The 13,701-nt window shown below is 30.3% G+C and overlaps 1 protein-coding gene across 1 annotated transcript in view; it reads left to right on the top strand.

Annotated features, from left to right (window-relative positions):
• The window catches only part of LOC113387629, a 37,731-nt gene that overhangs the window by 19,862 nt on the left and 4,168 nt on the right, over positions 1–13,701 (top strand). The window contains exons 2-6 of the mRNA XM_026624983.1: positions 10,287–10,582; positions 10,663–10,830; positions 10,988–11,102; positions 11,227–11,604; positions 12,377–12,484. Of these exons, the coding sequence (XP_026480768.1) occupies positions 10,287–10,582; positions 10,663–10,830; positions 10,988–11,102; positions 11,227–11,604; positions 12,377–12,484 (1,065 nt within the window). The remainder of the gene's footprint in view (positions 1–10,286; positions 10,583–10,662; positions 10,831–10,987; positions 11,103–11,226; positions 11,605–12,376; positions 12,485–13,701) is intronic.

The following is a 13,701-nucleotide window of genomic DNA, read 5'->3' as shown; positions in this document are numbered from 1 at the left end:
GACTAAACTCATGTCTAACTCTGTACTCTATCGCCTAACCAAGTATCGAATTTTTTTTTCAACAGATCAATCTTTGTTGAAAACTAACCAGCACGACTCCCAAATAGTATCTTTCAAATATAATTTGAGTTTTCAAAATCGGATCAAACTTTTGACTGAAATATTTTGCACTTTTCTGCTAATTTTAAAGAAACGGCACTTTTAAAGAAAGCCAATTGTACAAAAGAACTAACTAACGCAACTGCTTACCAAGTTTCATCGAATGGTTTTTAACTACCCGAAGGAGAAGTTTATTAATTTTTTTATTAAATTGGTTCAACCGTTTTTCAGAATATGTCTATGAAAGGCCAAATCTAATTTTAACAAACATAAAATAACGAAATTTTGTGTTGTATGTGGTCAAAACTTAAAAAATCTCAGCTTTGGAAGATTCATATTCATTGGACTACTTTATTTTGATAGATTATAAGATTCCTTATAAAATAACACAAGTTCACCAAATAGTATTACAGAAATTGTTTTTTTCCATCAAATTACAACTGGCTAGAAGGCATTCAGTAATTACTATGACTAAAATAATTAATAATATTTTAAAATACCACCCATTGGCAGCATTTTCAGTTTGAATAATATGTACAGAAAATAATTATAAATCTAAATTGTGAATTAAAACTAAATCTAATAGATCTAATCTTCTTAGTCTTCTGATAGTGTTTGCAGAGAGTAGTTTTTTCGCGAGTTCATTTGGATGGTTTCCCAATCTTGACTTGTATTTTGCTAGTAGGGTAGGGCGGGGCTAGTTGAGCATAGGGGCAAGTTGAGCAATCGAAATATCTCGAAAACTATTCGCTGTCCGTTTAGGCATTATATGGCGGAAAGATAGAGGTTTGGGAGAAATAAACATCCCGCGATCGCTAGTGGCCGCTGGACAAATGAGTGAGGCTCACGGGCGTTTTGTTTATTTTGAGACCAAAAAGTAAAAAAGTAATTCATCACGAGTTTTCGTCTGGTTTAGTCAAATGTTATTTATTTTTAATCAGGTAAATGTTATTCTTCCATAAAATTATAGTACTTTTAATATGCACAGAGATTCTGGGTATAATTCTCACGGTTTTTTTATAAACTCACTTTCATTTTGAAATTCCGAGTTGGGGTTAGTTGAGCATAGTTGCTAAACTTGTTCTGTCACTAGGACAATTACCATTAACTTCCAGAAATTAATTATTAATTTTAAGATTTAAACTAAGTCTATGAGCAATAATACAAATAGATAATGATTTTAAACAAAAATACTGAATATAATGGTAAAATAATTCCTAAGATACGATATTGTTTTGTTGATTCTACTTTTAGTTAATTATTAAAATTACTATAAGTTTTGTTTTCTCTGTCAATAAAGACTATTAATATAGAACTGGTTATTAAAAACTTATTTTATTTCATCACTAATCGACATTAAACCTATAATTTCATTATAATTTCTTAGTGCTCAACTTGCCCCACCTATGGGGTACATTGAGCATACTTGACTTTTTATTTATTTATTTATTTATTTATTTATTTATTTATTTAAATATATAGCCCACAGATTTCTCCAAGAGGACTCAAAAATACAATTATTTGACATAATGAATAACAATTAAAATATACACAAAATTACAATATATAGTTAGTAACATAACTTTTTGCATTTAAACAGCTGTAGCTTTTAAATTTTACATATTACAAAAAAATAGTATTAACACTTTTGTTAAGCGATAAACAACAAATCCATTAGGTCGTATAGCAATTTATTAAAACTTTTCATTGAGGAGCTACATCCGTTTAAGTAAAAATTTGCTCAACTAGCCCCGCCCTACCCTATTTTGTTGCAAATCTACTAATTTCTTATTACAGAAATTGCAATAGTAAATCCATCTCAGTGAGATGGGGCAACCGTTTGGGTTGCCCTTTATAAAAACCCACGTCATTTAGGAAGTCAGCACTATAGAATACATATAAAAAATTTCTCCGTCAAATATTGTATGGTTATATGCAAAAGTGTTATATATCTACTTATATAATTAAACTATTATTTATTAATCATATAATCGATTTTAAGATTAAACTTCCAACTTTTCCACAAATTCTATGATAATATTCACGAAAGTTTTCCAATATAATCAAGTGTCGTTTTACAGTTTTAATTGTTGTGTATTTCCATGATGGTGATCAATAAATTATAAATATTATCATTATCCATCATTCGTCTTTGTTTTAACTAATAATTATGAAGAACCTTGTGATACAATGGTGCTTGCGGTTCTGTTATGTAATCAATCGCATGTACATCTGTAATCAACATAAGAGGTACAGGCCGAGCAAAAATATAGAAACAACTATTGCCTGATTGGCGGAGAAGTTATTCTATAGATTTTTTTCTAACTCTTATGCTTATTTAATAATGTAGCAACAAAAACGTTTAGTAATGACTCTTACAACTGTTCGGAGAACAAAATTGCTTCTAAATTCAAGGTGCTTGTTTCAATCGCAAGCATACTTCATAAATAAAAAAATAAGTACATAATTTAATACAAAATAAATTTTGAATGTATACATTTGCTTATTATATTATTATATATGTATCATGATATGAGCGTAAAGGTTAATCTCGTGGGGGTGGTGTGTTTCTTACCACGCTCTGAACAACTTGCATCATGCAGCAGCGATGTCCATTTTCATATGAAAATTTAAATCAAAAATATGTTTCGAATAGAAAATAGCCCATATTGGGCACCTCTCACACTATTCTTTCTGGAATCGAGTTGGAGTACTCAGTAACCCTAAGGCAGTACTACCCATTATTATTACATCACAATATATTTCAAATTTCGCATCCAGATTGATATTATAAGAGAAATCAACTACAGCAATTATTATATTTAATCCGTAACATAAACCGATTTTGATACCTCTCTATCCAAATTATATTCATTATTTCTCCATGAACAAAGAACATAATGATATTCATGATTATGAATTCATATAGTATATAGTATTAATGAAGTATTAGTGAAGCATTAATACTTTTATATATTTTAATAAAATCTAAAATATGTACATAAAAGTACAGGATTATTTTTTTGTTGTCGATATATAATAGAAACACTTAATAAATCATAGCACAAAGCTAACAATTATTTTGGAGATATATTTAAAAAAGAAATAAATTAAATTGCAAATAAAAGAAAAATTTAGCATATAATATATGAATTGTTTACGTTTAAAAACAATGTTTTATTGATATAAATGATAATAATTCGATACAGAAGTAGCATATTTTTTTCAGTAAAATATGAGCTGATCCAGGCTCCTTAGTATCGGCCTAGTAACTATTTGTTCCGTGTTTGATATATACTTCGGCTAATTTGATATCAAGTAGTACTGATAACTGTTTTTACGTGACATTACGGACCTAAAATATGAGAAGTCAATATAGCACTTCGGAGCATTTTTGCAATATATTCTTCAGCAATCTAATGAAAACCTTATCAGAGAAAGAATGGTCAGCCACTGAGTTGCATTCTAATAACATTAGAATTAGTTCTGATTGCTATTCAAACAACAATAAAATACACAAAAACATGTCGAATACAAGAGATCATTATTATAAACAGTTAAGAAAGAATAAAATATATCTCCACTTCAGGTACTGTGTTATATATGGTGATAGTGCATTAGAATATATTTTTAGATGTCTATTAAATTCATTGAATACAGAAGATAACATATTCGAAAAATAAGATAAAATATTTAAATATTTAATAAATAATTCAATTATAGGAGTTGAATCTCGAATGAAATGGAAATGTTATGTTATGGGGTTATAATCGCATGACTACCACTAAAGTCAAGAGTTGTCAAATGCTATATGTCTGTGCTGTGCGATCAAGCGTTTTACTCTAATTCTACTTCTCCAAAAGGCAAATTGCAATTGTCAAATAAAAAAAGGCAACTTTCTTTTGTCACTTTGATAATACATCGGTGCAGTCTAATCAAAGTTATTTGATTATTATTAATTTGAGGTCCATCGAATAGCAAAGACAGCTTTTTGAAAGTTTGAGACTATCGGCTCATACGATTATAGACAAATAACACAGCATTTCTCTTTTATCTAAAAATTGCCCCCTCAATGTACGTTTTAAAATATTCAGAAATATGGAAAAAATAACTTTGGTAAAAGTAAGGTGATCATACGTCCAGGTTTGGCCGAGACAGTCCCGAATTTGCACCTTGTGTCCCGGGTTTTTATAAAAGCAATATTTGTCCCGGATTTATATCTTTTGTTCCGGTTTTTTGAAAACTAATAGGCAAATTCACAAACATTATTAAAATAAAGGAACAAGTACTATTTTTTCAAAATATTTATGAAGAAAATTGAATAGAATTGTATACAAGGATCCAAAGCGGGAAAAACATAGAGAAAGAACATAGATAAAAGAGTATTATATATAATTGAATAATAATTCTTAATAAAAGTCCTCAATTGCGAATCCTAAAAAAACTGATTTCTTAGTGTATCTGTAAACAGCAATTGTTATTTTGAAGCCAATACCCGCCCCATCCCCCGTGTCCCGAATTAGCTTAACTAAAATTTACCGTCCCGGTTTTGACTTAAAAAAATATGGTTATCTTAGTGATATATTTCGAATATATTTCATTTCATTCTAACTAAATGAAAACCAAGAAAATTCATCAAATTACCATCAAATACAAATATAGTCAATTTACTTCTCATCTTACGTAACACGAAGCAATAAGGAGAAGTTAGACAGACATCACTTTCATCTGCTTAAGTACATTGTTACATTACATTACAATTGTTTGCGTAGGATTCTTGTCGCGATTATTCGGCGACATTCATTTGACATTCGCGATGTTCACATGCAGACGGAAGCGATGTGTCATTTTGTCATTTTGTCCGTTTGTCATTTTGTGCAACACACGCGACGTGCATTCATAATTTACCTACCTGAATGCATCAGCCATTGTTGATTGTTGATTGTTGATTGTGGCGCATTCATTATTCTCATCGGGAAGCTGCGTTTGTTTTAGCCAGGAACACACATTGTGATGACCGTTATCAGACGATTGTCATATTTGATTTCTCCAATTATAAAAAAACTGAAACAAACGCAATCAAAACATGTCAATAAATGCTTATAAGTTATTATAAGTACTATAAGTTATAATAATCGCCAAAAAATCGGAAATGATTTTTTTATATGTCTTTACGTTTCGAAGGTTTCTGAACATTTTGGCATATCTTAGAATGAATAAATGTATGTGTGTGTACACAGTATGTATGCAGGGCTGCTTCTACCTTGAATGCGATGCGTGCAAAAAATGCGGGCGCACGTCTTAGGGGGCGCCAACACGAGATTCGGATATGAAATTTATAATATATTATTTATATTATTTACATTTTTTTAAATATATAAATAATCAAGAATACTCATTAGATTATAATCAACAATCTAACTTATCTATGGATACAGACACAAAAAAAATATTTAGTTTGCAATGTGGTATCAGTAGAAACAATTAACCAATTAATAACTCTGCACATTAGTGAATTATTGTTCTGCTTATTGCTAAATCTACTTATTCAATTGGCCATCCCTAAATCTATGTGTGTATGTTTGGATACAATTCGTCCACGACTTCGAGAGCATGGATCGTTTTTGGCAGGTCCAATCGTTTCGGAGATACGAAGCATTAAGTGCAAAAATAGCAACACTTGAGAGAACGGAGCATCCGATTAGAATGATTCAAAAACTTTTGATTGATATTGACGTTGTGTGAAGAAACTAGAAATGACTACTTTTTCGGAAATAAATATTATAATTAAAATTTTACCATAAAATTGACACGAGGAAATGTATTTGCTTTCGATTATATGCGAAAGCTCACATTTTGTGAACCGGCTTTGCAAATACATAGTTTTATATTTGGTTGTGTACAAATCATTACGATAAATAGATATCTTTGTAATTATTTTACAAATATTGAATTTGATTTAAATTCGTATAATATGCATATTTATTTTTTCTGAAGCATTTACATTAAAGTTCATTCGCTGGTTCAAATTAATCACACAAAAATAATTCAGATTCACTTATAAGTTGTAATTAAAAAAATTAAAAACCTTACCACATAATTTATATAAATTAAACAAGTTTACCTAACCTATTTTTACCTATGTATTTCAAAATTATTATTTCTTCTTCGTTTGCTATTTATTATGTACGACGTATTTTAATTGTTCTCAATTATGCAGTAAAAATTAAATATACACGATTGGTTTTGGTCTGCAATTATTTTGCAATTTTACCATAATTATGGAACATCTCATTATTTAATTCTTATAATATGAGAATTGTAGTCTCTCACAAAACTAGAATAAATAAATATATTCGAATAACCCAATTTATTTAAATAACATTATTGTAAACAAATGAAAAAAAAACCTAAATAAGATTGGCCGTGGTTTCTAATTAGACACTTCTATATTAAGTAAATATTGGTTTTTAAGACGTAAATCGTCTTCTCGTCAAATACGTTTAATGTTAAGCAAAATTTTTGCTGTTCTATTTTCATACTTATTCAACGCGACATTTTTTTTATTCTCAAATTTTGAAAATAAAATTTTAAGATCAAATAATTGCCAAATTACAGAATGCTGATATAAATGACATCATGCTGGAATCACAGAATTAACTCTTTTCTGTTCTTCTTCTTCATGAAATTATTTCTAAATTTTTAGAACAAGAAGGCAAAAATTATTTATGAATGTACTATTCCAAATGCTTTATAGTTTTGTATGAATTGAATGTCGAAAGTAAAGTATCAAAATTAATTTTCTGCTAATATTTAAATTATGATTATGTGTCTGGATCAACAACATATATTACGCATACTTTTTTAAAAACACTGTATTTATTAACTTTGGGGTTATTGATATAAATTCATTAACATTTATACCCTAAGTACAGAATTTCAGAATTTATCAGCCGCAACAGAGAAAAATTTTCAGATTGACACCCATAGCCATCAGTTTGACTATGTCAATAAATATTTTCCGTTTCCTGAGAAACTCCTTGTCCTCTTGCTTCCTCTAACATTTACGGTAATCAATTTATTAGGCAATCGGTAATAATTCTTCCTAGTCATCATTTTACAGTACTCGTATTAAAGATGGACATGATCTCTGCATTTATATCCACTTATCGGAAATTTATCTGCAACTCAGCGAGTGCTTTCTAACAACTTTGCACGATGTGATATTTCCTAGAAAGCGCCTATAGAGGAAACTGACATATCGTGGTCTGCGATTTAATCTATCCTCTAAATAAATGGACATGTGAAATAAAAAAAGTGGACAACTGATTGCTTACAGTATAAAACTATATGCAAAAGTTGGTTCAAGTTTTCTCACGAGATCCTCAATTGAGCAACATAACTTTTTTTACAAGCTCCTGCGTACCAGGTGAAATCGGATTAGTGATAGTCACTGGCAAGGATTTCTGCAAAAATCATTTTTAAATGTACAAGTAAATAATTATTCAAGATGAGGTCTGAGGAAGAGTATTAATGTCAGTTTTAATCCGATTGAAGCGAAAGCACTCTCTAGTTTCTAACTAGCCCATGCGAGTAAGGAAATGTAGAAATTTTAATAATTATACGTTTTGTGATCATGAGGTATGAGTAATGTACATAATTATATTAAGACAAAGTTTCAACAACCTTTTTATAACATACACAACAGAAAGATTATTTCTTATTCTTGTGTATAACTGGATTTTTCAAGATCTTGTGGTTCAAGATTTTTAGACAAATTTTATATAATAGACAAGGTGAATGCGTTTTTTGATACTGAAGCATTTGATGCTGATCGATTTGAATGATAATCGACAATTATATTGTAAAAATAATTATAAGCCAATATGTACCATAAATCGTAAGCAAATAAGACGATGCTAATCCTGTGATTATAAATAGTTGTTGGAACTCTTATTGAAAAAAAACAACTTCAAGAAGAAATGACTATCTTCATCACCAATATTAGCTGGTCAGCAGCAGAGCTTACAATTATTGTCCCTCTTAAAACCTCAAACACAAAATAAGCATGTATCAAAGAATGATAGAACTCTCTTTCATCCAGTACTTTGTGGTTTAAATATAAAGGTTATTTCCCCCTGGGTAAGAACATTTCTATATAATGACGAATGCTCTCTGAACTCCACAAACATTATTCCGTCGATGCTGGATAGTGGATAGGATATATCGAACGAACGTGATCGCACATTTACTTCATGGTGACTTTGAATAATGTAAAAAATGCACATTGTGTGATTTCTCATAGAGACCATAAAAGAAGGGAAAACTACAGTTACTAAGAAAATTTATAGTTATAAACAAATACTCTTATAGAAGATAACGAGATGATTCTTACATCTGAAGTAGAGTGGGTGGGATAGTTTGTGTTAACTTTCTTTATTTCATCTTGACTGGTGATGTGAACTTTAACCCAGTCATAGTAATAAAATAAATTTATTAAAGGAATAATATCAGAAGTAAATCAATAAAAGTTAAAACGTTTGATGGCCAATATAATTGGAAAATATTTTCCTAGGTAATCGCGATTTCTTAGGAAGTTACCATCTTGACCATCAGAATCTTTATGAGAAGTCAATTTAAATTTGTTATTTAATTAATGGACATTTAATACAATTTCTTAAATTTTTATAACTCATAACAATGCTTTGATGAACGTTATTTATCTCAAATTCACTTTATTGAAAAATAATGCTTTTTTTAACTTGCACTTTACTTGCTTTACAAAAATGTTGATTAACATTTGATTTGATACCTAAATAATTGTAAATAATTTTATACTAAAATTTTTGACTGTGTTGACTTCATGTTGAGTTGAAAGCTTATTATTACTATATTCACATATTTCTCATTAAAATTATTAATTCTTACGCTCGCTGAATATTTCATCAAACAGCATATGATAAATTATCAGATATTACCAAATATTTCTCAATGTGGCATAAATAATATTAATGGAATTCAAATTAAATGCAACGTTCAATTGAACAATTTCAGCACTACGGAATAATAATTAACATTGTTCAAAAAAAACTTCTATTTTGAATCAATTGATGATAATAGCACGCTCTGATTATTAGCTTAATTTATTCTAAAGAGGTGTTACATTGAAGGATTTCCGTTTTGTATGTAATTATTTTTGTTTGTAATGTGCTACTGTATTTTAGAAATTGTAAAATATTGTTTTTTTACATACACCATGAGTTGGAAATTTATTCCTCGAAACTTTGTATTACCTATTGAATTAACTTAGCAAACTTAGTTTATGAACATCATTATGTCTGCAAACTTTTCATGTTTTCTAATATTTTGAAAACACCTTATAACTGAGTAGTTAAACCAAACTATTATTATTTTATTCAAATAAACATGCTAAGTATCTGACCGATATAAGACACCACTTCCAGAAAAATTTTAGTGATAAAAATATTTTGAAACCTGTACTTTGGTTGAATTTTACTGCTACTAAATTTGGCAAAACATTGAGATCTAATCCTGATTATTAACTTCCATTTCACTCTTTAATTTCAAAAAAATTGTATTTATGATCTTATCATACATGCTATTTATAAATTCGTGAGAACAAAATGTGTACTATGCCAATTATATATCAATTTTAAAGTGAACGAATTAAAATCACATTTGACTATGTATTTTATGTTGAAGTATTGTTTAAGAGCAAAATGAACATCTTGCATAAGAAATGAACGATCAAAATAGCATCAATATTATTTACCATTCAAATTCTTCTGCTCTTATACCGCCCTGTTATTACAACACGTCATTGAATTATTATTTATTGCAAAATCTTTGTCTTCGACATTCATTTTGCGAGATCAAGTTCAAGTAGGGTATGCGTGACAAAAATATGAAAGTAGAGTAAAAGATATATTTTATTTTTTAAGAATTTTTGACAACTGTCTTATAACCTTAGTATAATAAAATACTAATAGCATATAAATCATAAAATATTATGTATAGTCGACCAAAATCAAGTTTACCAAGATTAACAACTAAGTTCATTATAATGGTGTTTTTCAAAGAAAGTTTAGAAATACTAAAATCTTAAAATCTCATCTTAAAATAATTTCATTTGATTCAATTTTTCAATTCCAATAATTTATTTTCAGGAGGAAGCTCTCCCCCAAGCAGAGCAACTGCAAGCATCAGCCAGCTCCAATCAGTTGGGAGCAGGCAAAAACAAAATACCAACTGACGAAGGAAAATTACATTCATTAGTTGGCGATACTCCCGAACATGATGAACCAAAATCTGAAGACTCGGAAGACAACAATTCCATCTCCGACGATTCATATTCACCAGAAACCGATGATTCTGATGAAGAAGGCCACACCGTTCAATTCAAGTTGCCACTGCAGTTGGACTTCGATGAATTAGCTGGTGCTCTCATCGCAAAGAACCAAAGGTAGAAGAATAATAGATAAAATTATAATCTATCATCATTAATGTCTCGAGTAATGAACTTTGGATTTTACAAAAATTTAGATCCAGAATGAACTGCGTTGTAGAGAAGCGACGTGCTGAAGAAGTAGTTGACCATCAACCTCGCAGCATCCACCTTCCATTCGGAGTGAACTTAACCACTGAGCCTAAATTCCAACGCGTTACTGGCGAAAGAATGGCCATCTTCTGCGAAAGTGGACACGAAGCAAGGTTTGTGGTGCCAAATAGAAACTATCTACAATAATGGATTGTTTTTACAATAATATTTTGCTAGATCCAGTATTTCTAACGGCCAGAATTTTTGGAAAATCTGTTGAATTAGTTTTCCATTTTTGGGTTTAATCTTGTTTTTTTTTCCAAATATTAGGTCTGGAGATGACAACATTCGCCAACCAATTGTTTTGCCTATCCATTTAACAGCTCCACAACCACAACAACCTCAACAAATGCCACAAATGCCTCAACCAGCTCAACAAATGCAGGTTTGTAATTTGTAATTATTTGTTAAAACCATGTTATAACCATCATCTATAAACAATATCTCTATAAAGCAAATATCATATGTTAGATTAGAAAATATTTTATTCTAATTATATTTATTATCAGGCTCCAGTCTCTCCGGCTACAAGATTCTTCCCCATCCACTTCCAACCCCCACAAGCTCACCAACAAATGATGCCACCTCAAATGATGTCTCACAACATGCCCATGCCAATTCCTCAACAACAACAACAACCACCCCAACAAATGTTCGCCCCACATCTCATGAGACAACAAGAATTTGTCAGGCCACAACAAGAATTTGTAAGGCCACAAGAGGCTCGCGCTTTCCCAATAAGACCACCACAAGAAATTAGATCTCAAGAAATGGGATCACAAGAAATGGGAGCCCAAGAGATGGGACCACAAGTACGTGTACATATCCAGAGGATTGCCATACCATCTGAGATTTTGAGGGGAATGAACCCTAACGAGCCACCACAGGTAAATTAATAATTTGACTAGGAACATTAGTGTCTAACGAGAGCTCTAAGTTATAAAAAGAAACTACTATTTGCATACACTACATTTTCTTCAGTGTAATTCAGTCTAAATTTCAATTACATGCAAGCATAATTTGCAGTCTATGATGAAGGTATTCATAATTTTGCATCCGTGAGTTTTTTTATTGTTTATTTATTGACTTTGTACATTGGTCATTGAACATTTTATATGTTATCTTTACACTTTTATTTTATTTGATTGTATATAATTGTATAGTGCACAATATATCTTTTTCTTTGCCAATAATGTTATAAAATTGGTTGGGAGGGAGATTTTTTTCCATACTATCTCCATCCATAGTTCTTGCCTATCCTTTTCCCATTTTTTGCACTCCACAATGGCGTGCTCAGCATCCGCCCTAGTCACTCCACCCAAGCAATAGCAATTAGGATCGTATTGATCCCAATTCTACTCAGGTGAAACGGAGTGTATGTATGTATAAACTTATTTTACATACATACCTGCGAGTTAATCATTAATCAGTTGAACCTAGCTCTATACAACTTTTCTATTTAAATATAATTTATATTGTTCAAATAATTGTTAAAACCTAATTATCATAATGCATCACAACGATACAATTAACATCATATGCTTGCATATGCAAACTTATGAAGTATCCTTCCGCCAGTCAAGCAATAATTAACATATCATAAACTTTCACTACATGAGTGATTATGTAATCGCTTTATATTATACATATTCATTGCAGGTACAACACGTTCCATTGTCCGTCGGTCTCCAACGCATTGGTATGACTCCAGAAGCCTTCCGCGCAATCCAGGAAGCTGCCGAAGCCAAATTCCAACAGGCCCAAGAGGTATAATAATATATAAAATTCAAATAAATAATACTAGAGATACATGAACAAGTAAACTAGATTTTTATTCTCTTAGAAACAAACCAATTATAATAATCCAAAGACTTGTTTTAAATTTCTGGTAACTTCTAAAGTAGCCAATCATATGGTTTTATTGGTTTTAGAATTAGGATGAACTTCGTAAATTGAATCAAAAAATTTCTCAGAAGCTGGTTTATTAATGTGATTTTCTAGCAAAATTTCAAGTGAACTAGAAGTAAGTGATACAAGTTGCAAATGCTTCCCAATATGTACACAATCGACTTATTCAATCAAACATAAAATTTGGCAACTTTTAACATTGTAACGATACACTTTAGTGTATTTAGTAGGTCTACAAAAATGATAGATTTTTTATAATTCAACTGCCTTTAGTAGATCTACAATATTCGTTCGTTATAACCAAAAACTTTTCATCAACATAAAAAAAAAAATTTAATTATTACTTAAAAAGACAATCCAGATGATCTCTAACAAAAACTAATCAGGGCGAGGATTCAACTCAGATTTTCTGAACAGTCTTTGAATTTGCGATATCGGTTCAGGTTTTTTCTCTAAACGTGAACAAAAAATGTTGCACATTTTAGAGAAACTAAGCACATTTTAAAGAAACAGCTCGGCCGATCATTCCGCAAAACTAATCAACTCGATCAAATGACTTAAATTATCATAATCGGTGCACAAAAACATCGAAAAAGGTCAAATTTTGGCCCACATAATCATGGACAATTTTTCCAATTTTGATATCAGAATGATTTGAAACGTCTAGAAAACATAATTATTATGAAATATATAAATTAGCAAATCTGGCGAAAACAAACTCTTCCTTTGGGAAATCAATTACTATTGGAATTATTCATCATATACAAAATTGAACGTATATATCCATATTTATTACAGACTGAAATGAAACATTGCGCAATTAAAAATGTAAACATTACTCTATTCGAATTCTAATCATTCGCCATAATGAGATTGCCAAAAACAAATCCTGGAAATGTAACTACCGGGTTCTAAACAAATGAGTCAGCCCGATTAATAATTCAAGCCAATTCTTATTCCAACATCGCAAGTAACGTTTGGTATTCAGAACGCGTATTTGGATTAAAATGAGCTATAAAATACGTAAGCGATAATAAATTTAGAATGTGAATATTGTGAATGCAATATTTACGTTT

This window comes from Ctenocephalides felis, unplaced genomic scaffold (assembly GCF_003426905.1).
Source record: "Ctenocephalides felis isolate EL2017-DRISC unplaced genomic scaffold, ASM342690v1 CF-g0.4_SCAFFOLD_03572, whole genome shotgun sequence".
Lineage (NCBI taxonomy): Eukaryota > Metazoa > Arthropoda > Insecta > Siphonaptera > Pulicidae > Ctenocephalides > Ctenocephalides felis.
The sequence above is the reverse complement of the archived record's forward strand: the minus strand, read 5'-3'. Positions and strand labels throughout refer to the sequence as shown.